Source organism: Equus caballus, chromosome 1 (genome assembly GCF_041296265.1).
Source record: "Equus caballus isolate H_3958 breed thoroughbred chromosome 1, TB-T2T, whole genome shotgun sequence".
NCBI lineage: Eukaryota > Metazoa > Chordata > Mammalia > Perissodactyla > Equidae > Equus > Equus caballus.
Genome location: NC_091684.1, coordinates 58,397,697 through 58,424,675, shown reverse-complemented (window position 1 = coordinate 58,424,675; position 26,979 = coordinate 58,397,697). Strand labels below are relative to the sequence as shown.

The window sequence follows — 26,979 nt, the reverse complement described above, 5'->3', positions numbered from 1 at the left end:
AAGAAACTTACTATGAAATGGGGCTCTGACACTTCTTGCATAAAGATGGTCTTTGGAGAAACATCGAGATAAAAGCTCACTCCTCTGGGACTGGAATCACAGCTTCTCTATGTTCTTGACGATGTCGGACAAAAATGCAACCACATGCTCTTAAACTGGCTTTGCACCAAACGCTGGAGAGAAAGCTCATCTGCCCACCACCTCATAATAACCGGAGCCAAATCTATGTTCCATTTTTACCAAAAAAAGGCTCCATCATACCACAAGAGTCCATTGAATTCAAACCCCTTTACAGAGGAAGCAAAAGACTTCCTAATCTCAAGCAAAAAATGCCAGCTATGTGCTCCCACAGGGTTCCAGTGCCCGGGAGGCGCAGGGCACCAGGCTATCACAATAACCTCTCAGCTGATCTACAATTCAATCCTCTTTTGTGCAAAACTCCAGACACTGTCCAACAGTTCAGATCCAGGCTTCAATCCCAGGATAGTCCACTCTGTGCTCACCCCAGAAGCGTTCCCTGACCTCACAGGCAGACTCAGAAATCTAGACAGACTCGAGTCGGAGGCAAGAGACTGGCCACATAGCTCTAGCTCTCTTCGAGAGGGGAGCTGGATTTCCAATTTGCTCTAGTAGGTGCTGCCTCCTATGTACCAGGCACAGGAGCGGAAGGGTGTGGGTGAGCGGAGGGAGGGGTGGGCAGAGAGAACTATGAAGCCGTCAAAGAGCTGATAGACATAACCTAGACTAAGCACGCATATAGCCAAAAAAAAGTGAGCCAGGCAGCCACAGTGTGAGCAGCAAGTGCTTTATGGTAGGTCCTTTAGGTGTCAGAGGAAAGGCTAGGTAGTTCCAGAAGACGCACGTGACCTGGGACACTGGATAACCTGTCAATTTCCCTGGGAAATGTCAATCTCCTTTCCTCTGCCCCCACCCCCAGCCCTAATCCCACCATCATATTTACTTTTGTGCCCAGCTCCGTGCCCTGTCCCTCCATAGTTCACTATAACATAGTTTTTATCAGCACTGGGGTACCTGGTGTGTAGTATTTTATTTAGGCTTATAAGGAGCTATAAAAAAACAAAAGATGACATAAATCATAATGATTATCCATGATGTATTGTTAAACCAAAAAAGCTAGATGTAGAAGCAATGTGTAGAGTGGAATTCCATCTTTATCACCACTGCCACAAATGGAAGCGACTATGTCCATGTGTATCAACTGCACCACATGAAACGTCTGTTTTTGTAAGTGAAAAATCATAAAGTTTACAGAAGAGTGATTAAAATCTGCTCCTGCCTCTCCCTGCATAGAAACAGAGACAATTGCTTTCTACTCCTTCACAAGGGGCAGGAATAACTCAGAACCCGGTACAGGCGACCACGGGGTAACATGAGGGCATAAGCCCTGCTTGGGTAAAGAGTTGGGAAAGCTGGTGAGGCTTGACTAGCCACCGGCATCACGCAGCCATCCCCAATGGCTGGCAGATGATAATCCAAAGAGACGTTTCCTCCTGGCCCTGCTTCTCCCTGAGAGACTGAAGGCCAATCCCTAAACCCTGAGCAAGGCAGACACCTGGGGCCAAGGGGAGTGTTGAACTGTGGGTCTGGGGCCAGGACTCTGTCCTAGAGGTCTGCCTCTCCCCTCTCCATGAGCTCGCTGGGACTGACCCAGATGAAGGCCTTGCCTTAGGCTCTGACCCATACACCTTCCAAGACAGAGTGGTGGGAATATAAGCTCACCAGGCAAAACTAACTAGACTTCTGAGGAACAAAACTGCCCAAAAAGAACAACAAACTAGGCAATCTATATACACCATTTGAATCAGAAATATTATAACCAGCAGACTAAGAATGTAAATAAGGATGAGAAACATACTTAGTAAGATTAAAAATAACATGAAATTATTTTAAAAACTAGAAATACTATATATTAAAAATATAATATAGATAGTTGAAAAAATAACAGAAAATTAGGCAAAAATATATTTTTTAGGTAAACACAAAAAATACAAGGCATAAAAGAAAAAATAGTAAATCAGCCTTCATCAAAATTAAAAACTTTTGCTCTTGAAAAACACTGTTAAGCATATAAAAGGCAAAAACGTAATCGATGGACACAGCTGCAGAAATTGCTGAGCTGGAAGATCAGACTGAAGAGCTCTCCCAGTAAACAGCAGGGAAAGAAAAAGAATAGAAAAGTTAAACAATGGAGGACAGAAGTAGAAGTGCCAACAGCTGGATAATAGGAGTTCTAGAAAAAGACAAAAAAATAGAAATAGAAAATATTTGAAGAAAAAACAGATACGTTTCCTCCAATTAAGTAAAAACAAAGGACCTCAGATTGAAAGGGCCACAGAGTGCTAAACCAGAGATATGAGGGAAAATCGACCCCGTATTACAGACCATCATAGACAAAACAAAGAAAATCCCACAGGCTTCTGGAGAGACAGAGCGGATCACCCAGAAAGGAACAAGAACCAGATTGACATTAGGCTTCTCAACAGTGACAATGAGGTGAGAAAACAATGGAGTACCAAATTTAATAAATTAAAGGAAAGGATTCTTTTTTTTTTTTTTTTAAAGATTGGCACCTGGGCTGACAACTGTTGCCAATCTTTTATTTTTTTCTTTTTCTGCTTCATTTCCCAAACCCCCCGGTACATAGTTGTATATCTTAGTTGCAGGTCCTTCTAGTTGTGGGATGTGGGATGCCACCTCAACGTGGCCTGACAAGTGGTGCCATGTCCGCGCCCAGGATCCGAACCCTGGGCTGCTGCAGCGGAGCGGGCAAACTTAACCACTCGGCCACGGAGCCAGCCCCAGGAAAGGATTCTTGAATCTAGAATTTTATATCCAAACACATTGTTACTCAAATATAAGGGCATAATAATATTTTCAGGCATATAAATATCCAGTTTGCCACATAAAGGTTCTCCTTGAAAATACTTTTGGAGAAAATAGTCAAATAAGTGAGAGTTTATCAATAATAACATAACTAAATTCTAAACAATGTAAATATGATGGCATCTAGAGGTAGGAGAGACCAAAGTACATGAAAGCTTCCTAAATACTTGTCTTCTTTAGGAGAAGACATATCTATCAACTTCCCACCCCATCCCCTCAAAAAAGGAGGAAAAGGAAATATATATAAAAGGATACATAGGTTAAAAAAATAGATTAAAATAGGCACAAAAACTAAGATAGTAGCAAAATTCAAATATAATAATTACAGAAATGAAAATGTACTAAGCAACAAAAACACTGCCAAATGCTGTTTAGAAGAGGCATGTCTAAAGCAGGAGAACATGAGTTGAACGCAAAAGGGTGAAAAAAGGTTTATCATGTGAACACTTGCTAAAAGAAAGCTGGTGAGTTACTATCAGACAATATAGAATATAGAACGAAAAGCACCATTAGACAAAGAGGGTCACTGCAAGAATGATAAAAATTCAATTCCTAAAGAAGATATTCAAATTCTAATAAATTGACCTCTAAATATTTAAAGCAAAAATTGTTAGACCTTTAGAAAGAATCTGACAATTCCACATTTTAAGAGGAGATTCAAACACATTTCTCTCTGTTGTTAGGTCAAATAAACAAAATCAACAAAGATACAGAAATTTGAACAATAATATTAACAAGTTTAATCTAATAGACATATATAGAAGTCTTTATCTAATAGAGAATATATATTCTTTTCAAGCACACATGAAATATTTACAAAGCTAGCTTTATTGATTTCTAAATAATAAATATAATATAGATCAGAGGTGAGCAAACTATCGCCTACAGGCCAAATCCAGCCTTCTATCTGCTTTTGTAAATAAAGTTTTATTAGCACACAGCCATACCCATTCATTTACATATTGTCTATGGCTACTTTTAGCTACAATGGAACAGACCATGTGGCCCACAAAGCCTAAAATACTTATTATCTGGCCATTTACAGGAAAAGTTTCCTAACCCCTGATATAGACCATATTCTATGATCAACACACAATTAAGTTAGAAGTTAATAACAAAATGATAAATTTTAAAATTTCATATTTTTGGAAATTATAACAGTACAAACTTAAAAGTTCTTTTAAATAACTGAGTGAAATAAGAAATCATGGGAATTTAAAATATTTAGAACTGGGGGTTAAGATATAGAAGGCAGAAGCAGACCATTGTACTCACTGTAACAGTTTAAAAAATGGATAAACTGAAAAAATTGCATTTCTTTTTAGAGACACTAGAAAGCTATGGATACAAAGAAGTCTAAAGGAACTGAATTCGAGAGCAGAAAGAACCCTTCCAAGGTGAGGGAAGACTGGCGACTGCTTTCGTCTCTGAGGGCATTTGCTGAGTCTGAGCATCGACTGACAGAGACTGGACTCGTCAGAGCAGAGGCAAGCCTGCTCTGAGAGAGAATGGGAAACCAGCCAGCTTTTAGTGGCCACGTGGGCTGGCTTGACAAAGTAGAATTTGGAGAAGCCTCCCATGCACAGCCCGTTTTCCCCACCGCCAGGGCTCCCCGCAGGATGTTTGCTCTGTGCTGGGGGCTAGACTGGAAATTCAAAGCAAGGTTTCCTGAGACATTATTATGCTCGGGAAAGAAAAGTGCACGAAGGAGGGCCTGCAATAAACACAATATTGGCATTACTCTTGATATTTGAACTACAGGTAAACTCATCTGGCTCCATATCAGTCTGAAGTAATGAGGCCATCATCTTAGCTGCTTGAGATAGGAAGGGTCGTTCTCTCCCTGGGGGAAAATGACATCTACTTCAGACTCTATGGCTATTAGACACCATGTAAAAGATAGAGAGAGAGAGAGAGATAATGCAAAGAAGTAGAAAATGTGACCTGTAATCAAGAGAAAAAATAGACAATAGAAACAGTCCTACAGGTGACCCCCATGTTAGAATTAGCAGACAAAGACTTTAAAATAACTGTTATAAATATGTTTAAAAAAAACAGAAGAAAAGATGGACAAAACATAAAAAGATGAAGAATGTCAACAGAGAAACTGAATTGCTAAAAAAGAACAGGGATATCCCACAATTGAAAAAAGACAATATTTTAAATTGACAATTCATTAATCCATCTTTGCATTCTCCCTCTGCTTCACTCCAGGTCACCTGTCTTTCCTGGTGTGCACATGTCTAATGCCCCAAGTTTTGCAGCTGCCACCAGGCTGGATCTGGCTGCCAGTGGAGCTTATATTTGTGGATCCCACAGGACTGTAACAAACAGAAACAGTTCTTAACCACCTATCCCCCTAGGGCACAGTGCAGAGGCACCAGACTGAAACACCCAGTTTTTCTGTGAAAGAGGCCTATTTACAGATCTTAAAAGCTGCAGCCTGAGAGTCAGGTTCTAACTTAACACACATCTAGAGGACAATTGCAATCCTCTCCAGAGACCCAGGAGGTTGGTAGGCACCATCTTTGTGCTTTTCCTCTGCCCTACTCCAGGGCTCCAGTGTCTCCACAAAAGGAGCTTGTGCACCCCTCTGGTACCCCAGCTTTTGTGCCTGGCATCCAAAGGATACATCCCTTGATGGCCTGACTCTGGTGGCCAGTGGGGCTTGTGTTCACAGTTTCAATGGGACAGTAGCAAACAAAGAAACAGTTCTTCACTGGCTACTAAACAACAAATGAGTCAAAGAGGAAATCAAAAGAGAAATTAAAAAAATATCTTGAGACAAATGAAAATGGAAATACAACATACCAAAATTCATGGGATGCAGGAAAAGTCATTCTAAGAGGGAAATTCATAGCAATAAACATCTACATTAAGAAACTAGGAAGATATGAAATAAACAACCTAACTCTACACCTCAAGGAACTAGAAAAAAAAGAACAAACTAAGCCCAAATTTACTAGAAAGAAAGGAATAACAAAGATCAAAGTGGAAATAAATGAAGACACTAGAAAGACAATAGAAAAGATCAATGAAACTAAGAGCTATTTTTTTTTAAAAGATAGACAAACCTTTAGATAGACTCACCAAGAAGAAAAGAGGAAGAACTCAAGTAAATAAAAGTAGAAATGAAAGAGGAGATGTTACAACTGATACCATAGAAATACAAAACATTATAAGAGACTACTATACATAATTATATGCTAACAAATTGAACAACCCAAAAGAAATGGATAAGTTCCTAGAAACATACAACCTACCAAGACTGAATCATGAAGAAATAGAAAATCTGAACAGACCAATAAACTCACACATATGTGGTTAATTAATTTACAACAAAGGAGCTGTGAATGTACCATGGAGAAAAGATAGTCTCTTCAATAAATGTGTTGGGAAAACTGGACAGCCAGATGCAAAAGAATGAAAGTGGACCACTATCTCACACCATACACAAAAATCAACTCAGAATACATTAAAGACTTGAATGTAAGGCCTACAACCATAAAACTCCCAGAAGAAAACATAGGAGGTAAGCTTCTTGTACATTGGTCTTGGAGGTGATTTTTTTAGATTTGATAGCAAAAGCAAAGGCAACAACAGCAAAAATAAACAAATGGGACTGTATCAAACTAAAAAGCATCTCTACATCAAATAAAATCAACAAAATGAAAAGGCAACTTACCAAATAGGAGAAAATATTTGTAAATCATATATATCTGATAAGGGGTTAATCTTCGAAATATACAAAGAATTCATACAACTCAATAGAAAAAAATAAACCATACAATTTAAAAATGGGCAGAGTATCTGAATAGACATTTTTCCAAAGGAGACATACAAACGGCCAACAGGTACACGAAAGAGTACTCAACATCACTAATCATCAGGGACATGCAAATCAAAACCACAATGAGATATCATCTCACACTTTTTAGAACGTCTATTATCAAAAAGACAAGAAATAACAAGTGTTGGCAAGGATATGGAGGAAAGGGAACCCTGTGCACTGTTGGTGGGAATGTAAATTGGTGCAACCACTATGGAAAACAGTATGGAAGTTCCTTTAAAAATTAAAAATAGAGTTACTATATGATCCATAAATTCCACTTCTAGGAATTTATTTATCCACAGGAAACTAAATCACTATCTTGAAAAGATATCTGCACCCCCATGCTCACTGCAGCATTATTCACAGTAGCCAAGACATGGAAACAACCTAAGTGCCCATCAACGGATGAATGGATAAAGAAAATGTGGTATATATATATACAATGAAATATTATTCAGCCATAAAATGAAGGAAATCCTGCCATTTGCAACAACATAGATGAAGCTTGAGAGCATTAGGCTAAGTGAAATAAGTCACACAGAGAAAAAGAAATACTATATCACGTCAGTTACATGCGAAATCTGAAAAAAACCAAAGTGATAGATGCAGAGAACAGATTGGTGGTTGCCAGAGGCAGGGGTTGGGGGTGGGCAAAAATGAGTGAAGTTTGAAAAAAGATACAAAGTTCCAGTTTTAAGATAAATAAGGCCTGAGCATGTAATGTACTGCATGGTGACTATAGTTAACAATACTGTATCATATATTTGAAATTTGTTAAAAGAGCAGTTCTTAAAAGTTCCCATCACAAGAAAAAAATATTTGTAACTATGTGTGCTGATGGATGTTAATTAAATATATATATATATAATAAATATATATGTATCATAAATATATATATCAAATGATTTTGTTGTACACCTGAAACTAATACAGTTATATTTCAATTATATATCAATTAAAAAAATTTAAATCCCAATTTGTTTTATGTTGTCATACTACACGAGACATTCTCTTATCACTACCCAATAAAACTGGAAATCAATATAAAAAAATAGCAAAAAACATTTTCTTTTAATTTAATGCTGATAATAATTTATTCTGCATTCCCCCTAGTCATGTCCAGTGCTAAGCATTTCTCATGTAGAATTTCATTTAAAAAAAGCAAAGGAAGAAAGAATTCATTGACTAGGCTTAATGGCAGATTGGACACAGCAGAAAAAAAGACCAGTGACCTTGAAAACTGGTTAGCAGAGTGGTTAAACAAGACACAAAAAATGCTAACTTTTTTTAAAGATTGATAATTTTGACAATATTAGATTAAGAACTATGCTCATCAAAACATTAAAGAAAATGAAAAGACAAGCTACAATGGGGAGAAGATATTTGGAATGCCTAAAATTGACAAAGGACTAGATCCATAATATATAAAGAACTCCTACAAATCAATAAAAAAGAAACAGCTAAATTTAAAAATAGGCAAAGCCATGAATAAAGCATTTCACAAAAGAAGGAAAACATTTGATCAGTAAACATATGAAGAGATATTCAATCTCAGGGAAATACAAATTTAAACCACAACTAAACATCACTACACACCTATTAGAATGTCTAAAATTAAAAAGGCCAACCAGCCCAAATGTTGGCAAAATGTGGAGAAACCAGAACTCTCATATACTGCTGATGGGAGTGTAAAATGGCTCAACCACTTTGGAAACTAGTTTGGCTTTTACCTAAAAATTTAACCAAATGACCTAGCTATTCCACGCCTAGGTATTTACCCAGGAGAAATGAAAGAATATGTCCATACAAAGACTTGTTTACAATGTTCATAGCTGCTTTATTTGTAATCGCCAAAACCTGGAAACAACCCAAATGTCCATGCACAGGCGAACGGACAGCAAACAATGACCCTCTACACAAGGGAATACTCAGCGACAGAAGGAAAAAACTTGATACTTGCAACAACATGAATGAGTCTCAAAATAAATATGCTGAAAGATGCAGATCAAAAAAGCATACCATTTATATAAAATTCTAGAACATGCAAACTAAATTATATAGAAAGGGAAAGCAAATCAGTAGTTATCTGAGTATGGGGGAGGCGGGGAGGAGCGGGAGGGAGGGACTACAAGGGGCCATGAGGAAACTTTTGGTGGTGATAGATATGTTCATTATCTTGATCCTGGTAAGGATGTCATCAAATTACACACTTTAAATATGTGCAATTTACTGTATGTCAAGGAAAAAAGCTTGCTGTAGTGTGACTCTAAGAGAACAGAATAATTCCTCTCAGAGAGAAAAACCTTCTTTTTATGGAAACACCTCAATGGGCCTTCTTGCTTGGAAAAGGTGAGGCTCCTTGGGCTGGCCTAGGAGAGGATTGAGACCACAGCAGAATCACCTGCTTTGTGAAATAAAACAGCAGGAATTTTTCATTTTATGGGACTTGTCAAAATTTCAGAGAAGACGATAATATGAGAAAGAAGTCCCCAGAAAAAGTGAGAAGAACCCATAAAACACGGTAGCCAGCGGCGCCTATGGAGAAAGATGGCCAGTGAGAAATTCTCAGGGGTGGGGCTGGTCATAGAACTTTGATATGTCATATTCATGTTTCAATTGTTCCTATTCTGTGAATTAGCTTCCCTCCACAAGAAAACCTTTAGATAAATCTGTTCCAGACATTGGCCTTGGATTAATGGTGTGTGGGGGAATCAAAGAGGAGGGGACAGTTCTGGAGATCAGGCGAAGCAGAGAGGAATTGTGAGAGCCACAGGGGTGACTGGGGAGCAAACTGGAAGCTGGAATTCGAGTAGCAGCTGGAGGACATAAGCATTCCCTGCAGAAACGTTTGAAATGGTGGGAGATAGACCTCTCTGCAGTGTGTAGGATGGAGAAATGAATCATTTTACCTGAGTGTTAAAGGAAAGGGTGACTCCAGAGATTGGTGGACATGGGCGTGTCCAGTTAGACCTAAGACACCCTTTGGGGAAGGCCACTCTGGACCATGCTAGCTGGCCCAGAGGTGACCAGACAGGAACTGGGCCACCTACAGACTATGATGCGAATGTGATTGAATGTGTCAGTGCATCCCTGCTCTTTAGGCCAATCCCCAAGCCATTCTGAGTCCCCTAAATTGTCAATGACCTTTCTCCCTATCTCTCTTTCCTTCTCATGTTAAAAAAAACCTGGAAGATTGTTAGAATTTTCACTTTCTCCCCAGCTTCATTCTTTCCCTGTCTGGACCAAAACTAATCCAACTCTTCCACTCTACTTGCCCCTCTTAGTCCACTCCAAATATGAGCTACCAGATCCTTCTCTTATTATTCAATTTCTCTCAAGTTCCCTCCTTCCTCTACTAGAATATAGTTCACCAGGAGTTTCAACTGTGAAACATCAAGAAAGAGAATATCAATACAATGGGGTGGAGGGAAGTGGGTGTGAGAAACACATTTCCCCCAAATGCCCTTCATTAGCCATCCACGTATCTGGGCAACAGGTTTGGAAGGACTTTAAGGTCGATGTTTAAGTTGATCATACCAATGGCAAGACAGGTCCCCTAATAACAGCAACAACCAGAACACAACCACCTCACACATGTACAAGTGGCTTAGAGCTTACCCATATGTCCACACATTTAGCTTGTGAGGTTCACATATCCTTGTTAGGCTGTTATATTATTCTCCTTTCTCACATGAAGAAATTGAAGCTCAGGAAGGTTAAATCGCATCCCCAGTTCTTCTAAGTCCAAAACACTCTGTCTCTCTACCATCTAGGATGCTATCCCTAAATAAGTACAGTCTATCGGGACTTTTCAATTGAGGATTATTAACCTGGGCCCCAAGGAGGGGATGCCCAAAGAGGGTAGTCTATAAACATCTTTGAGAAAAAGTTGCAACTTTTTTCAAGCTTTTTTTTTTCGGTGAGGAAGATTTGATCTGATCTAACATCCATTGCCAATATTCTTCTTTTTTTTTTTTTTTTTTGCTTGAGGAAGATTAGCCCTAAGCTAACAACTCTGCCAATCTTCGTCTATTTTTTATGTGGGTCACTGCCACAGCATGGCTTGAGGAGTGGTGTAGGTCTGTGCCCAGGATCTGAACCTGCGAACCCAGGCCACCAAAATGGAGTGTGCCAGACTTAACCACTACACCACGGAGCCAGCCCCTTCAATCATCTCTAACTGAAATTTAGCATTTCCTTCCATTATGAATGTGGGCAACAAGCCACAGTAGGGTTAGCTGCACTGGTGACTTTGTCTCCAGCAGAAATCACACATTTTCATGTCTGTGCTGTTGTTGCACGTCTCAAAACATTGTCTATACCCCTCAGGACTTCAGAATTATGACTGCCATTAGGTTCCCACTGGATCTTGTTGTTACAGAGTGTATCAAGAAACAAGTAAGCACATATATTACCATATCACCACTTTAATATTCTAGTAACTGTAATTAAATACCATTGGTTTCCTTTGTAATGCTATGTATTTTATTCATTTAAAAACATTATTCTGAGGAAGGATCCATAGGTTCCAGATGATTGCCAAAGGGGTTTATGGCGCACATACACACACACACAGGTGCACACATATGCACATACATACATACACACAGATTGTGAGTTCCTGATCTAAAGGATGCAGGACATGGTCAGGAATTATGTTTTCATCTTGCTCCTGTTTGCCATACTGTATTGCAGATATTTATGCCTTTCCTTCCTTGCTGGCCTGTGAGTTCTTACAAAGCAGGAACGGTGTCTCATATGTCTTGGGGTCCTCGGTGCCTAGAACAGTGTTTGGCATTCATTGAGCCATCATTGTGTATAAAGCTCAAGTCCCATTGGCTGAGGCATAAGAAAGGAGAATTTAGAGCAATAATTCATTCACCTGCTAGTTTGAATATTCAGTCATTCATTTAGAGAATTGTCCAATGGCTACTCAATGCCAGCCACTGTGGTAGGCTCTGGGGACAACAGGAAAAATGAGACCCAAGTCCTTAATCTCCTGGAGTGCCCATTTCAGCTAATGGGAAGAAGAGAACACAAGATGTCTGAAGACAGACAGATGGGAATGAGGTCCCTTGTTTTGGAGAGTCACGGGGAAGACACAGTTCTTAAATCTGTATTCATCAGCTCTGTCTAGCCAAAAGGTCACTGGGCAAGAGTAACCACGGGACTAGACAATGTAGGTGGCTCTTCCTAAGAGGAAAAGCCTGTGGGGTTCGCATGAGGACGGTTTACCTTGTTGTGTGGTTGCTGGTCTTGCCTAGTAAACTCTGAGAAAAGGTTAGCCCTCCATTGCCCCAGGTGTTTCAGGGGCTGGCCTGTCCACAGACAGCAAGATGTATGTCTGCTCTCTCTGGAGTTCCAATCTGGTTCAAGGATTCTATGATGCTATCAATTAGAATGTACAAAGTTGCCTAGATACCTTAGGGCTTCTTTTTCTTGTAAGAGACAGGAGCTGGGAGACAAGTTGGTTGGGCGACCTCTTCAAACCTATGAAACGTGCTGAGAGACCAGCGCGTGGGAGAACGTGGTGGCACAGCTACCTGAATCTCCGTGCCTGACCATCTGTTCAGCCAAGATGGCAAAAGAAGAGACTCTCAGTAGAACCAGGGGTGAGAGGGGCTGGGAGCTGGGGGTGTCTTAAGGAATGGGAGGACTGGAGAACGATAACAACGACAACAAGTTTTGGGGTTTACTAAGACAAAATCCGGGAAAGTAAGACATTTCCTCATAGAGGCATAACCGCAAAATACAAAAAAATAAATTTAATAAATCCATACCACATCTCCACAGAGAGATATAACCTTAAAATTCCAAAAATTCATTTTGGTAAATCTAGTACCCTCCCATAGCAGTATCTCCACACATGTTTACTGAACGTATGAAAAAACATCTCCCAAGGCACTTCAGCTCCCTCATCGGCCCCTAGCCCCGGCTGGCCTCTCTCTTAGCCTCCTCCAGCCTCCACCATTCTGTCTAATGTCCTGCTTCAGCAAATGGTGACAATTAGCACTAGGAATTAAGTACATAAATCAAAATAAAATCATCATGGATGATCTGGAAGATCATTTGCATTCTGTTTCCCATGATAATGGTCTCCACTTTTTCCAAGGAAAATTTCTTGGAACACTTTATTTTTCAATTATGCCTCCACCCAATAAGTATCTGATAAGAACAGCACAATGCTGGGTTCACTGAGGCAATACAAAAATGCACCTAACAAAGAGCTTATAACCCACTAGGCCAGATAAGAAAGGCGTACAGATAACCGAGGCAAACTAGAAAGTCACAGGTGGTTCAGATAAAGTGGCGGATCAAAAAAGAAAGAGAGAGGATGTTCACTGGAGAAATGGTCAGGGACAAGCCAATTCCACTTTGTTCTGGAGGGCAGAATGGAGACTAATGGGGCATGTGGGAGACGCCAGGTTCCAGGGCGGTCAAGGTCAGCTTGGAGGTCAAAAGGACTTTCTGTCACCTCCAGCTGTTTAAAAGCATGTGGTAAATGCCCAATCCACGAAGTATTCATTCAAATGAAATTGAATAATTTGTTAAAGATATCGTAGAAGATATTCCATTTATTTCCCCCTGTGGAAGGAAGTTTGGACTAAAGAGATGCTCTCAGCAATTTCTGACTCCACATGTCCCTTATTCCATCAGCAGAGCATGAAGTTATCAACAGAGCCTCCCAGATGAAATATTAATACCTCATGAAAAGATTCTTGGGAAATCAAACATTTTTTATTCATTTACTGGATTTCATATACCTAAGAGTCCTTAAAACAACTATCAACAGTAGCAACACAAACCAGATGTAAAATGAAAAACAGGTGCCCCAAATGGCACCCTTCCCCAAGACACAAGCATATTGAGAAACAAAACCCTACAGGGTGCTGATATGACTCACTTTAGGCATGAATAGATTCCTACAGGGCTCCCTGGCAATCAACCCTTCTTCATCCTGGGGCTGAATGCTCCAAAGTCTTTGTTCTCTTCACATTTGAAGTCGACATGACAAGTTAAGGTCACGTTAGATTAGATCTCCAGTTTGTTGCATGAGTCTCTATCCCTCTCCACTGTTCATCCACAAGTAGAGGGCCCAATCCCGGCCAAGCGATGGCTGAAGCATCCCAGTGGGGAACTCAGCCAGTCAGGTCACATGGGCAGATCATGTATATGCTTCCGAGTCCAGCAGCCGCGGGACCCAAAGCCAGCGAGAACTAACAGCTCAGGCCTCAGCTGAAAACTTTGCTAAAAGGGGATCTCTTGGGTCCAACAATTTGATTTTACAAGTTGGCTCATCTTTGGCCCAAATATGCCAAATAGAGATGCCATTTAATGCCCTTAAAAAGCAGTAACAAAATGCTAAGAGTGCCCAAGAACCTGGGGTTCTCTTTCAGCCATCCAGAAGGTGAAGTCAGCCAGAAGCTTGCCTGTTGGTCCCTGACCAACTCATCTGCCAGCGGCAGGGCTGGTCAGTACCCAAGGCGCATCAGCCCAACCTCGAGGGACTGCTAGTTCTTCCATGCCTGCTGTAATCTCTTGGCCACAGCAGTGATCAGAGCTGCTCCCTTTCCACTTCCATCTTCTGACAGCATGAATGTCACATCACATCGAGGGGCTAGTTCTTTCACAGTTTCCTGCAATATCCGAGAAAAGCTATGAAAAAGAGAAAGAGAAACACCATCAGCTTTTACATATCGGATCAACATATTTATGAATGATGCCAATCTAGTTTGTTCCTTCCCGTTTGCTTCTCAAGGCTCTAGAATAGCTTCTTACACCGTTTCTTAAATAGCTGTTTTAATTTTACCTTTTTTTGAGCAACTACTAAGAGCAGAGAACATTCTAGACGTTTTACATGCAGAACGTCAAAGTGTAATAAATAACAGTTTGAGGGGCCGGCCTGGTGGCGCAGCAGTTAAGTGCGCATGTTCCACTTCCGCGGCCCGGGTTCGCCGGTTTGGATCCTGGGTGCGGACATGGCACCGCTTGGCACACCATGCTGTGGCAGGCGTCCCACGTTTAAGTAGAGGAAGATGGGCACGGATGTTAGCTCAGGGCCAGTCTTCCTCAGCAAAAAGAGGAGGATTGGTGGCAGATGTTAGCTCAGGGCTAATCTTCCTCAAAAAAAAAAAAAGTTTGAAAATAATTATTACTATCTTCACTACATAAATAAATTGATGCTCAAAAGTTAAGAAACTTGTGCAAGTTTGTATAACTAGTAAGTTTATTAGGATTTGAACCAGACCTTTTTCCAAATTCTACCTTTTTATTGTTCAAATTTTCCCCCAATTTTTATTTCGAAAGTTTTCAAACTTAGAGAAAAGTTGAAATAATAGCTCAGTGGAAACCTGTACACCCTCTTCCTAGACTCAAAAAAAGTTAAAATGTTGCCCTATTTACTTTCTCCACCCATTCCTTTATCCGTCCCCACCTCCACTAGTTTTCCGCCAAAGCACATAGTCTCAACCACAATGATACTTGGCCTCTCTCAGCTGTCTCTTGAAACATTAAATCCGTTTGAATGGACATCTTCGGAGTCAGTTACGAGGCCAGTCTCTGGGGTCTAAGTATGTTTACCAGAGGCCTGCGCATCTAGGCCTTAGGTCCTGGGATCCTGGGTTACTGTGAATGGTACAGATGGTGGTCATCTCTGAGGGCCAGCATGCCAGGACAGGTTCTGAACCCGACTCTAACACACAGCCAGTGTGTGACTCTGGCCAACCACTGATGCTCCCTGGGGCCCTACTGGTTAAGCGGGAAGAGAAGGTCTGAGGTCTTATTGAAGGCACAGTAGGTTGGTTAGCCCCAGACTTTCTGGAAGAAAGGAGAAAATGGCTTGGCAGTCTCTGATCAGTCAAGTCTGTCTTTATTTTATTTTTTAAGTTTTTGAAACCTATACAATTCAGTGGTTTTTAGTGTATTCACAAAGTTGTGCAACCATCACCACTATCTAATCCCAGAACATTTTCATCATCCTAAAAAGAAACCCTACACACATAAATAATCACTCCCCCTCCACGCCAACCCCCAGGAGCCTCAGCAATCATTAATCTACTTTCTATCTCTACTGATTTGCCTATTCTGGACATTTCATGTAATGGAATCATATACATAGCGTATAGTCTTTTGTGTCTGGCTTCTTTCACTTAACATGATATTTTTCAAGGTTTGTCAAAGTTGTAGCATGTGTCAGTACTTCGTTCCTTTTTATGAGTAATATTCCATTGTATGGACATACCACATTTTGTTTATCCATTCATCAGTTGGATATTTGGGTTGTTTCCCCTTTTGGCTATCATGAATAATGCTGCTAAGAACATCCAACAAGTTTTTGTGAGAACAAGTTTTCGATTCTCTTGGGTACAACTGGGAATGGAATTGCTGGGACATATCATAACTTTACGTTTATCTTTCTTAGGAACTCCCAACTGTTTCCCACCAGCAATGTATGAGCACTCCAATTTCATCACATCCTCATCAACACTTATTATTGTCAGTCTTTTTTATTATAGCCATCCTAGTGGGTGTGAAATGGTATCTCATGGTTTTGATTTGCATTTCCCTAGTGACTGGTGATAAAGAGCATCTTTTCACATGCTTATTGGCCATTCGCAGATCTTCTTTGGAGTGAAACCTATTTAAACCCTTTGCCCATTTGTTAACTAGGTTACTTCTCTTTTCATTGTTGAGCTGTAAAAGTTCTTTATATATTCTAGATATAAGTCCCTCATCAGATATATGATTTGCAAATATTTTCTCCCATTGTGTCTTTTTACTTTCTCTGGGTGTCCTTTGAAGTACAAAAGTTTTTAATTTTGATGAAGCCAAATTTATATATTTTTTTGTTGTTGCTTATGCTTTTTGATTTCATATTTAAGAAATCATTGCCTAATATAGTTTTAGCTCTTAAATTCAGGACTTTGATCCATTTTGAGTTAATTTTTGTACATGGCATGAGGTAGGAGTCCCACTCTGTGTTTTTGCATGTGGATATCCAGTTGTTGCACTACTTGTTGAAAAGAATACTCCTTCCCCCATTGAATGGTTTTGGCATCCTTGTTGAAAAGTAATTGTCCGGGGCTGGCCCAGTGGTGGAGTAGTTAAGTTCACATGCTCCACTTCTGCAGCCCAGGGTTCATGGGTTCGGATCCTGGGCGTGGACCTACACACCGCCATCAAGGCAAGCTGTGGTGGCATCCCACATACAAAATAGAGGACGACTGGCACAAATGTTAGCTGAGGGACAATCTTCCTGAAGCAAAAAAGAAGAAGATTGGCAACAGATGTTAGCTCAGGGCCAATCTTCCTCACAAAAAGAAAAGAAAAGCAATTGACCATAAATGTGTGGGTTTACTTCTGGACTCTCAATTCTATTCCAATGATGTATATGTTTATCCTTATGTCAGTATCACACTGTCTTGATCATCATAGCTTTATAGTAAGTTTTGAAATAGAGTCATGTGAACTCTCCAATTTTGTTCTTCTTTGAAGATCGTTTTGATTATTCTGAATTCCTTGCATTTCCATATGAACTTTATGGATGATCAACTTGCCAATTTCTGTAAGGAAGTCTGCTGGTATTTTGACACCGATCGTGTTGAATCTGAAGATCACTTTTGGAAGTATGGCTATCTTAACAATACTAAGTCTTCTGACCCATTAACACAAGATATCTTTCCATTTATTTAGGTCTTCTTTAATTTCTTTCAATGATGTTTTATAGTTTTCAACGTATAAGTCTTGGACTTCTTTTTTAAAATGTATTACTAAGTATTTTATTGTTTTTGATGCTGTTGTAAATGGAATTGTTTTCTTAATTTCAGATTAGTCATTGCTAATGCATGGAAATGCAATTGATTTTTGTATACTGATCTTGTATCCTGAAACCTTGCTGAACTTGTTTATTATTTCCAATAGTTTTTCATGGATTCCTTAGGATTTTCTATATACAAAATCATGCCATTTGCAAAAAAAGATAGTCTTACTTTGGTCTTTCCAATACAGATGCGTTTTATTTCTTTTTCTTGCCCAACTGCCCTGGCTAGACTTACCCTTGATTTTTCCCTTGAGGTCACATATTTTGGGCCTGGTTCCTACAAGCCTCTCCCTTGAATGAAGATTTGACTGAGAGGCAAAAACCACATGACCATCTGGAGGCAGCACTAGAAGCAGCGCAATGTTGAAAGAGCAGGGGTGAGAGGGGACACCCTTGTCTTCTTCCTGATCCTAAGGGAAAAGCATCCAGTCTTTCACCAGTAAGTACAATGTCAGCTCTGGGTTTTTCATTTTTGTTTTGTTTTGTTTTTTGTTTTTTGAGGAAGATTAGCCCTGAGCTAACTGCTGCCAATCCTCCTCTTTTTGCTGAGGAAGACTGGCCCTGAGCTAACATCCATGCCTACCTTCCTCTACTTTATATGTGGGACGTCTACCATAGCATGGTGTGCCAAGCGGTGCCATGTCCACACCCGGGATCCAAAACGCCAAACCCCAGGCCGCCTGAAGCGGAATGTGCAAACTTAACCGCTGCGCCACCGGGCCAGCCCCTAGGTTTTTCACAGATGCTCTTTATCAGGCTGAGGAAGTTCCCTTGTACTTAGTTTGTTGATCCCTTCATGCCTTTTATTCTGAAAGGTGTTGGATTTTATCAAATCCTTTGTCTGCCCCTGACCATGTGGTTTTTGTCCTTTGGTCAAGTCTTGGTTCTAGGCCAACTAAACTAAAAATATGTGACCCCAGGGGGAAACCAAGAGAGAAGACTCCAGTCAGTTATTCTGGATATTCATTAGCAGCATGGAAAGGGCTAAGGATCAAGGATTAGAATGATAATATGTTTGTGGATACATTTCAGCATGATCAGAAATTTGTATAAGCATGTTAAAACTTTTCCTATTCACCAAAATAAAATGTAAAACGTTAAATAAAACGAATAGCTTTCATCATTGAAGTTTTCGTGACGTGCTATGCATTCTAAGATGCTATTTAATTTAATCCTCATGACAGCCTGTGAGGTAGGTACAGTTTTTGTCCTCATTTTACAGATAAAGAACTGAGGTTCAGAGAGGGTAAGCAACTGGCCCTAGGCCTCCTAGCTTCTAAGTGGTGGAGCCGGGATTCAAACACACATTGCCTGGCAGGGCTCTTAATTCTTCTGTCCACTGACTCTGAGCTGAGGAAATTATAACCAGCTCACACTTGACCAATACTCTGTGCTGTGCAAAATGATCAGTTCTCACTACTCCCCTCCCTTGTGAGGTGGGGTGGGAATACGTTCATAATAATCACCTGTATTTATTGAGCGCTGTACCTGTATTAACCCTCTTAATCCTCATGCAGCCCTATGAGATGGAGATTATTACTGCCTGCCTTTTACAGATGAGGACACTGGCTAACACTCCATCATCATGCCTCTAGGAAGCAGAGCCCCCAGGGCTCACACCTTGCCTGTCAGATTCAACTGGGTCCACACTTGGCCTCAGCACCCTCCCACTCCTGCCTTTCTGGGGCACTCACTGCGGGTGCAGCTTGTACAGGGTGCCATCCACGCCCACGGTGATCCTCAGGCGCTCGAGCCCCTGGTCTTCCCTCCTTTTCTCTACAATGGCGGCCAAGCCAGCGCCACAGAGCTGGGCCGCCCGCCGGGACACAGCTCCGCACACCTCCTTCACCACAATGCTGTCCTCACACGTGCTGTCCAGGCCGAGCTGCTGCAGGATCCTCCTGACCTGGAGGAGGGCCAGCCGATCACTGCAGGCAAGCACAGCAGGATGTCAGGGTCTGCTTCTTGGGGCCCTGGCACCCGCTCCGCATGGCTCACAGCCCCCTCATCCCTGGATGCCCTGGCAGGAGGGAGGAGAAAATGATCCAGACAACAGCTAAGTTGGAGCAGAACGCCTTAGAAGCTGAGACCCAGGAAGGTCTGCCACCCCCAGGAGGTCCTATCATCTTTAAAAAATGAAGTGTGAGGGGCCAGCCCAGTGGTGCAATGGTTAAGTTCACATGCTCTGCTTCTGCAGCCCAGGGTTTGCTAGTTCGTATCCCAGGTAGGGACCTACACGCCACTTATCGAGCCACACTGCAGCAGACGTCCCACATATAAAATAGAGGAAGATGGGCACTGATGTTAACTGAGGGCCACTCTTTCTCAGCAGGAAAGAGGAGGATTGGTGGTGGATGTTAGCTCAGGGCTAATCTTCCTCAAAAAAAAAAAGTGTGAGCACCTCTATTGTTAGGCATGTTCAAATCTATTATCTCACTAGGAGCTATTATTAGATTCAGTAACCAACACATCAGGTGCCTGATTTTCAGAAGAGGAATCTGAGGTTCAGAGTGCTAGAGACTTGACCACAGACAGTAGAGAGCAGGGATTCAAACACACGCCTTCTCACACGGAGTCTAGCCTCTCTCATTGAACACACCCGCTCCAGTACTCTGGCTCCATTCAACTGGGGCCAACTTTCCTTCTATTTAACTTTTCCTGATTCTCTACTTTCTCTTCCGAACTAGACTACAAGCTCTTTGAGGGTAAGACTGTATTCTCAATAGTAGCCAGCATAGGGCTGCATACGTTCAATGAACAAGTGAATAAATGAATATGCAACGTACAGTCAGCGCCTTAGTGACTAGGAACCTGTTAGGACCATCAGCACACGCAGAGAGGCACCCATCGTGGATACAGGCTGGCCTTGAGTCTAGACCCTAATGATCTCTCAGTGAACTTACAGAGCTCTGACTCCCAAGCTAAACAGTGTGAAGTTATAGCCTTGAGTGTCTCAGGTAATGCAGGAGTCCCCCCTTATCCATGGAGGATACATTCCAAGACCCCCAGTGGATGCCTGAAACCGTGGATGGTACAAAACCCTATATACACTATGTTTTTCCCTATACATATATACCTATGATAAAGTTTAATTAACAAATTAGGCACAATAAGAGATTAACAACAATAAATAACAATAACATAAAACAACTAGTACAATATACTGTAATAAAAGTTACCATAGACCTTAGCAACCTCAGCATAGGATTTTTTTTCTCTCCTTATTAAATTGAGAACTTTCACCTTTTCACTTAAAGGAAGCATCTTCTCTCGGGCATATTTAAATTGCCAGCATCACTAATTTGCACTTTGGCACCATTATTGGGTAAAATAAGGGTTATTTAAACACAAGCACTGCGACACCTTGACAGTCATTCTGTTAACCCAGTCAGCTACAAGTGGCTAACGGGCAAGTAGCGTATATACAGCGTGAATACGCCAAAGGGCTGATTCATGTCCAGGGTGGGTGGAGCAGGACTGCGCAAGATTTCATCACGCTACTCAGAACAGCGTGCAATTTAAAACTTATGAATTGCTTACTTCTGGAATCTTCCATTTAATATGCGGTTGATCACAGGTAACTGAAACCAGGGAAAGTGAAACCATGGAAAGGGGAGATACCGTATTTAAGGAAGAAGAGTGCTGTCAAGAGGACAACTGAGAAACAACCTGCATGGCCATATAGCAGATTCAGCAGGTAAATGGTGTAGCCAGACAATATTCTTTGCAGACCTTAAAGATGAGTTTGCATGAGAATATTTAATGCTACGGAAAATGTTCCTGACATACTAAGTGAAAAAATAGATCATAAAATACTATGTGCCGTATGAGCCTGGTTTGTTTTTCAATGTCTGCCCTTGCACAGAAAAAAAGAGCAGAAGGAAATCTATTCAGATGTTGATAGGATTATCAGTAATTCTTATTTTCTTCCTTTTGCTTATAAATGAGTAATATTTGTATAGGAAGAAAAAAAGTGGGTTTTTCTAGTATGTAGAAAAATAAAACCTGAAGTTCCTTCCACAGTCCAGCCCTTCACAGTTTACCTAGTTCTTTCACAAACATTCCCTTACTTGATCTTCAGAGCAATCCTTGGGGTTAAGCAGCAGAGCAATTATTTATCTTATAAAGAAGGAAATTGGGATCCAGAGAGGTAAAGCAACCTGCCTAAGGTCACACAGCACAAACAAGTTAAGTGGTAGAGATGAATCTTAAACTCAGGTTCTGAGGGGGCCAGCCCCGTGGCCGAGTGGTTAAGTTCGCGCACTCTGCTTGGGCAGCCCAGGGTTTCCCAGTTCGGATCCTGGGTGTTGACCTAGCACCACTCATCAGGCCTTGCTGAGGCAGTGTCCCACATGGCAGAGCCAGAAGGATCTACAGCTGGAATATACAACTATGTACTAAGGGGCTTTGGGGAGAAGAAGGGGGAAAGAAAAGAAGATTGGCGACAGATGTTAACTTAGGTGCCAATCTTTGAAAAAAACAACTCAGGCTCTGAGAATCTCAGGCTTCTTCCCCTGACAATCACTGGACTCACTGTCCCACCCCACCAACAACATGCTTGGACATGGGCCGCAGTCAGCAGCACCTACTGTCTTACAATTGGTGCTAGATGGAGATGATTTTCCTCTAATCCCATGATGGTTTAAAAAAACATCAGGAGAAATCAAAGCATCCAAAGCAGGCAGCTTTTGGGTGGCAGAAGCAAAGATTTCTGGAGGCATATAGGTCCTGCCAACTTGCTCTCATCCAGAAACAACTTTCTTTGTTATTCAGGCCAGAAAAACCCAAGGCAAAGATAAGTTAATCTGCTTCTCTCCCACACATGAGGGAGAGACAATTTCCCCCACAGCAGAAGAGGATCCCCCTGGTCACCAAAGATGACGACTTTTAACTTGCACTTTCAGATCTGAGGGGTTGAAGACCAGACCGAAAAAGGATGCAGAGCATCTGCCAATCAATGCTTCAAAACACAAAATGGCTGCTGCTGCCCGTCCCGCCACCGTCTCCTTAGACAGCGGGAGTTCCTCTGCAACCATCCATTTCATCTACCTCATTAAGTACACTTCTTTCATTTGTCAAGTTAATTTTGTTCCTGAAGTGATTTTTGACTTGCTGGCATCTAGACCGAGAGAACTGAATGAATGAATGCAAACTGAGAGAAATTGCAGACACGAAGCCTCTGATAACATCAAGCGCTGCTATGAAAAGCAGTGACACTGGCGCACTTGTACATAACTGGTGGTGGTGGTGGAGACTAGAACTACCTTTTAAAAAAGTGTGTCCATAGGGAAATGTTTCTTTTAACCAAATGCTTCTACTCGTAAGGAAATAATTTATGAGATGCAAATGACTATGTGTGCAAAAAGAATAATTACGGTGTTACTTAGAATTGCAGAAATCCACAAATTATAAGCTAGACATCCTATAGTAAAGGGAAAGTTTAGTAAATTATAGGATAGCAACATAATATAACATTATGCAGCCATTTAAAATGATAATTACACCAAAGAGTTGATATAGGGAAGTTCCTCTTTCTAAAAATATTCCAGCTAATAACTGCAGAAGGAGTGATAGCATTACATTATCACCGTTTCACAATCTCTAGGGAAATCGTAGATCTAGGCAATGATCATCAGTGACTGCTAACATGAAAGAGAGACAGACAGACAGACAACTCAGTGCCACCTACGAAATAGTCTTGTCCAAGATTCCACACTGAATCTAACCACGCATCTGGGTCTAACTATGACTTTGCAAGAAATACAAGGGACAGAGGAAAATGCTAAATGCTGCAATCAGCAAAATCGAGAACATAGGAAACATAGTATAAAATGATAGTTTCTTTATCAAATATATTATAAGGGGAAATGAGAGAGGAAGGAGAAGTCTATAGATTAAAAGAGATTTTCAAAAGATACCAACCAAATGCCCTGCATGGATCTTGTTTGGATACTGATGCAAACAAATGAATTGTAAAAACCATTATTTTTAGGTAATTTGGGAAATAGGAACACTGACAGGATATTTTATGAGATTAAAGTTTATCATTAGCTATTTCAGGCATGGTGATGGTAACGTGGTTATGTTTTTTTAAAGAACTCATATTTATAAATACATTTTGAAATATTTATAGATGAACTGACATAAAACGTGGGTTTTGTTTCAAATCAATCCAGTCTGGGAGTGGGGAAAGCAGGGGTATGTACGTGAATCCAGTCTGGCCGTGAGTTGATCATTGTTGAAGGTGGTGATGGAAACATCAGGGCCATTTTACTATTCCCCCCACTTTTGTATATATTTAAAACTTTCCGTAACAAAAAATAAAAACCAGAATTATAAATGAAAATTTCCATGAACACTGAATAAACAATATACAGAATGATATGTATAATATGATTTCAATTATGAAAATATGTTTACACACATTCAAGAACTTGAAAGGAAATATATATGCAAAAATCAAAACAGCCATATTTAGTAGTGAGCATATGGATGATTTTTTAAAAGACTTTTCTTTCATATTACGGATACCTCATCTTTTCAGGAATGAAAAAGTATCATTTTCTAGGCTAGGCTAACTCCTGTCTAACAGTTTAGGAACCAGGCAGGCTGCTGGCCCCTCGGCTATGTGCTGTGGTCCTGATGCTGCTGGAGAGAGGAAGCAGCCCCCAGAGGCAGCCCTGTGCCCAGCCAGGCCCTCACTGTCTTTGTTTTTAAATCTCAAATCTGCTAGACACCCAAATGTGCTGTGACAGCAGCACCTCCCAATCAGGGCCTCTCGCACCGAGCAGGTGAACTCGGCCAAACGTCACCTTTCGATCTGCGACAGGAACTTGGTTTCAAAGATGCCCCTGGTTCGGAGACGCTCTGAAATCTGCCCACGGAAGAGGAGACCCTGCTTGGTCAGGTCAATCAGGATCTGCCGCACGATCTCTCCCAGATACATCCCACTGGTCATTTTCTCGTATCTGTTTGGAGAAAGGGATAAGGTTGGTGAGAGTAGAAAAATCAGGGCTGGTGAGTGGCTCCCAAAAGGACCATGGGTCGGGGTGTGGAAAGCACACCACTGGATCGGCCAGCTGCCTCGTTCGGAGCGGTTCAGAGTGGGCAGCAGGCCAAGAGAAATGCAATGCAGGAGCCAGCATGATGTGGGAAAGCCAGGCTTTGGAGCCATGTTGACCAGGAGCCAGGTCCGACCTCTGCTACATACTAGCTGCATGACCTGAGCAAGCACTGAAAACCATCATCTATGAAACAGGGAGCAAAACAACGACCCCACGAGACTGTTGGGAGGCTAGCTTCTGGTACACAGTAGGCACTAAGCAAAAGTGAGTCCCTTTCCTGGCCCCCAAACCGGTTCTCTGTGGCTTTGTATTATAAACCTGTTCTACTGGAGATTCTCCTTGGCTTTGTATTTGAAGAAATCTGTTCCACTATAGACTTCGCTCCGTGAGATAATACATGTAAACTGTCAGCACCCGCGGGGGGGCTCAAAAAGTGTTAGCTCCCTTTCCCCTTTCTACCAGGCTGTGAGCTCCATGAGGGAAGGAACAAGAGGAAAAGGGGCTTTGTAACAGACAGGCACTGGCCAGGCACTCTGCTCAGGTATGTGTGGCAGTATTAATAACAGTGATTGTTGTTATTGTGGAGCTGGACTGCCACTGCCTGCAAGGCCAAATGCAAATCTGAGGGTGCCTGAGACTTATGTGCTGGACTTGTGTTCTCTCTCTCTTTTTAAAGATTTTATTTTTCCTTTTTCTCCCCAAAGCCCCCAGTACAGAGTTGTGTATTTTTAGTTATGGGTCCTTCTAGTTGTGGCATGTGGGACGCTGCCCCAGCATGGCCTGATGAGTGGTGCCATGTCTGCACCCAGGATCCAAACTGGCGAAACCCTGGGCCACTGAAGAAGAGCACATGAACTTAACCATTCGGCCACGGGGCCGGCCCCAGGACTTGTGTTCTCTTAACTGTTCAGGACCTCATCAGTCTAAGGAACCAACATGATACAGACAAATTATGGTGACTGCAAGGCAAATTCAAATGTGTTGCCCCCTTAAACTCTCACTCCAAAAATGTGAGCCTCCAGTAGATTTAGACACAAAATTAAGTCAGGGGGAACCTGCTCCTTGAGAAGAGCTTTGATACTCAGATGTCCCAACTTGGGATTCAGAGATAAGGTCCCTGGGTTCTGGAGCAATCCTAGTGCAGGTGGGCTTACCTATCTGCTCAACTTCTCCACTTACATATCGTCCATCACAATAAATCTATATTTTCATCTTATTTTGTATATTGAGACACTAAGTTTAATTATAACAAAGACCATATGGCCTGATAGTAAAGCATTTTTTACTATCTGGTCCTTTACAGAAAAAGTTTGTCAACCCCTGTTGTAAAGGATGAGCCCAAGTTAAATCATCAACTCCCAGCATCCTAGCTCTATTCCCCATTAACCCCTTTCTCTCCTACTCAGGAAGGTATATGAGAATGTAATTAAAATGTACTCTTGGGAAATCCCTGGGGGCCTAGTGCTTAAGTTCAGTATACTCGACTTCAGCGGCCCAGGTTTGGTTCCCAGGCACAGACTTACACAGCTCTGTTAGTAGCCATGCTGTGCTGGCAGCCCACATACTAAAAAACAGAGGAAGATTGGCATGGATGTTAGCTCAGAGTGAATCTTCCTTAGCAAAAAAAACCAAAACAAATCAAAAAAACACTCTTTTTTTTTTTAAAGAATCACTCAGGGGCTGGCCCCATGGCCGAGTGGTTAAGTTCGCGCGCTCGGCTGCAGACAGCCCAGTGTTGCGTTGGTTTGAATCCTGGGCGCAGACATGGCACTGCTCATCAAACCACGCTGAGGCAGTGTTCCACATGCCACAACTAGAAGGACCCACAATGAAGAATATACAACTATGTACCGGGGGGCTTTGGGGAGAAAAAGGAAAAAATAAAATCTTTAAAAAAAAAAAAAAAAGAATCACTCATTGTTTTCAGTATGGTTAGTAATTGGAATACACCTCACAAGTGATTGTGATCCATGGTGGGACATGATGTCATGGTTGAGAACCAGACTCCCATCCATCACCTGTGGCCTCTTCCCCACTTCCAGAACAACAGAGGTTATCAATCTGGCAGCCAGCTCCTGAAAGGCTGAGGATGTTGACCTCTAAACTGGACCTACCAGAAGCTCATCCCAAGAGGGCCCACTAAGTCACCACATCCCTGCTCTGTGACACTCGCTCACAATGAATGGACTTTTTGACAACCTCTGCCTCACTTCCAAAGCCACTACCAGACCTCATGGCACCTTATGGCAACTAGAAAAAGGCACCCCTTCTTTATACTTGTTGGAAACATCATAATATTTTGCTTTTAACTAGTGCAGCCACTATGGAAAAGAGTATGGAGATTCCTCAGAAAATTAAGA

The 26,979-nt window shown here is 41.4% G+C and overlaps 2 protein-coding genes and 1 long non-coding RNA gene across 12 annotated transcripts in view; 1 reads left to right on the top strand and 2 right to left on the bottom strand.

Moving 5' to 3' along the window:
- Positions 1–12,129, bottom strand: part of HK1 (hexokinase 1) — a 105,925-nt gene extending 93,796 nt beyond the window's left edge. For 7 of the 10 annotated variants that reach the window (XM_070226408.1, XM_070226424.1, XM_070226400.1 and 4 more), the window contains exon 1: positions 11,972–12,109. The gene's annotated coding sequence lies outside the window, so the exon portion shown is untranslated. Of the gene's footprint in view, positions 1–11,971 lie in introns of all 10 variants that reach the window. The other 3 variants (XM_070226394.1, XM_023644177.2, XM_014733189.3) reach the window with 2 other exon arrangements.
- Positions 12,130–12,152: 23 nt separating this feature from the next.
- On the top strand, positions 12,153–23,937 carry LOC102148516 (uncharacterized). The gene is made up of 3 exons (XR_288882.4): positions 12,153–12,348; positions 21,133–21,252; positions 22,460–23,937. It is a non-coding gene; the product is annotated as an uncharacterized lncRNA (long non-coding RNA).
- The window catches only part of HKDC1 (hexokinase domain containing 1), a 48,151-nt gene continuing 34,812 nt past the window's right edge, over positions 13,641–26,979 (bottom strand). The window contains exons 16-18 of the mRNA XM_001502692.7: positions 24,368–24,523; positions 19,250–19,483; positions 13,641–14,392 (exon numbers count right to left, since the gene is read on the bottom strand). Of these exons, the coding sequence (XP_001502742.4) occupies positions 14,248–14,392; positions 19,250–19,483; positions 24,368–24,523 (535 nt within the window). The 3' untranslated portion in view covers positions 13,641–14,247. The remainder of the gene's footprint in view (positions 14,393–19,249; positions 19,484–24,367; positions 24,524–26,979) is intronic.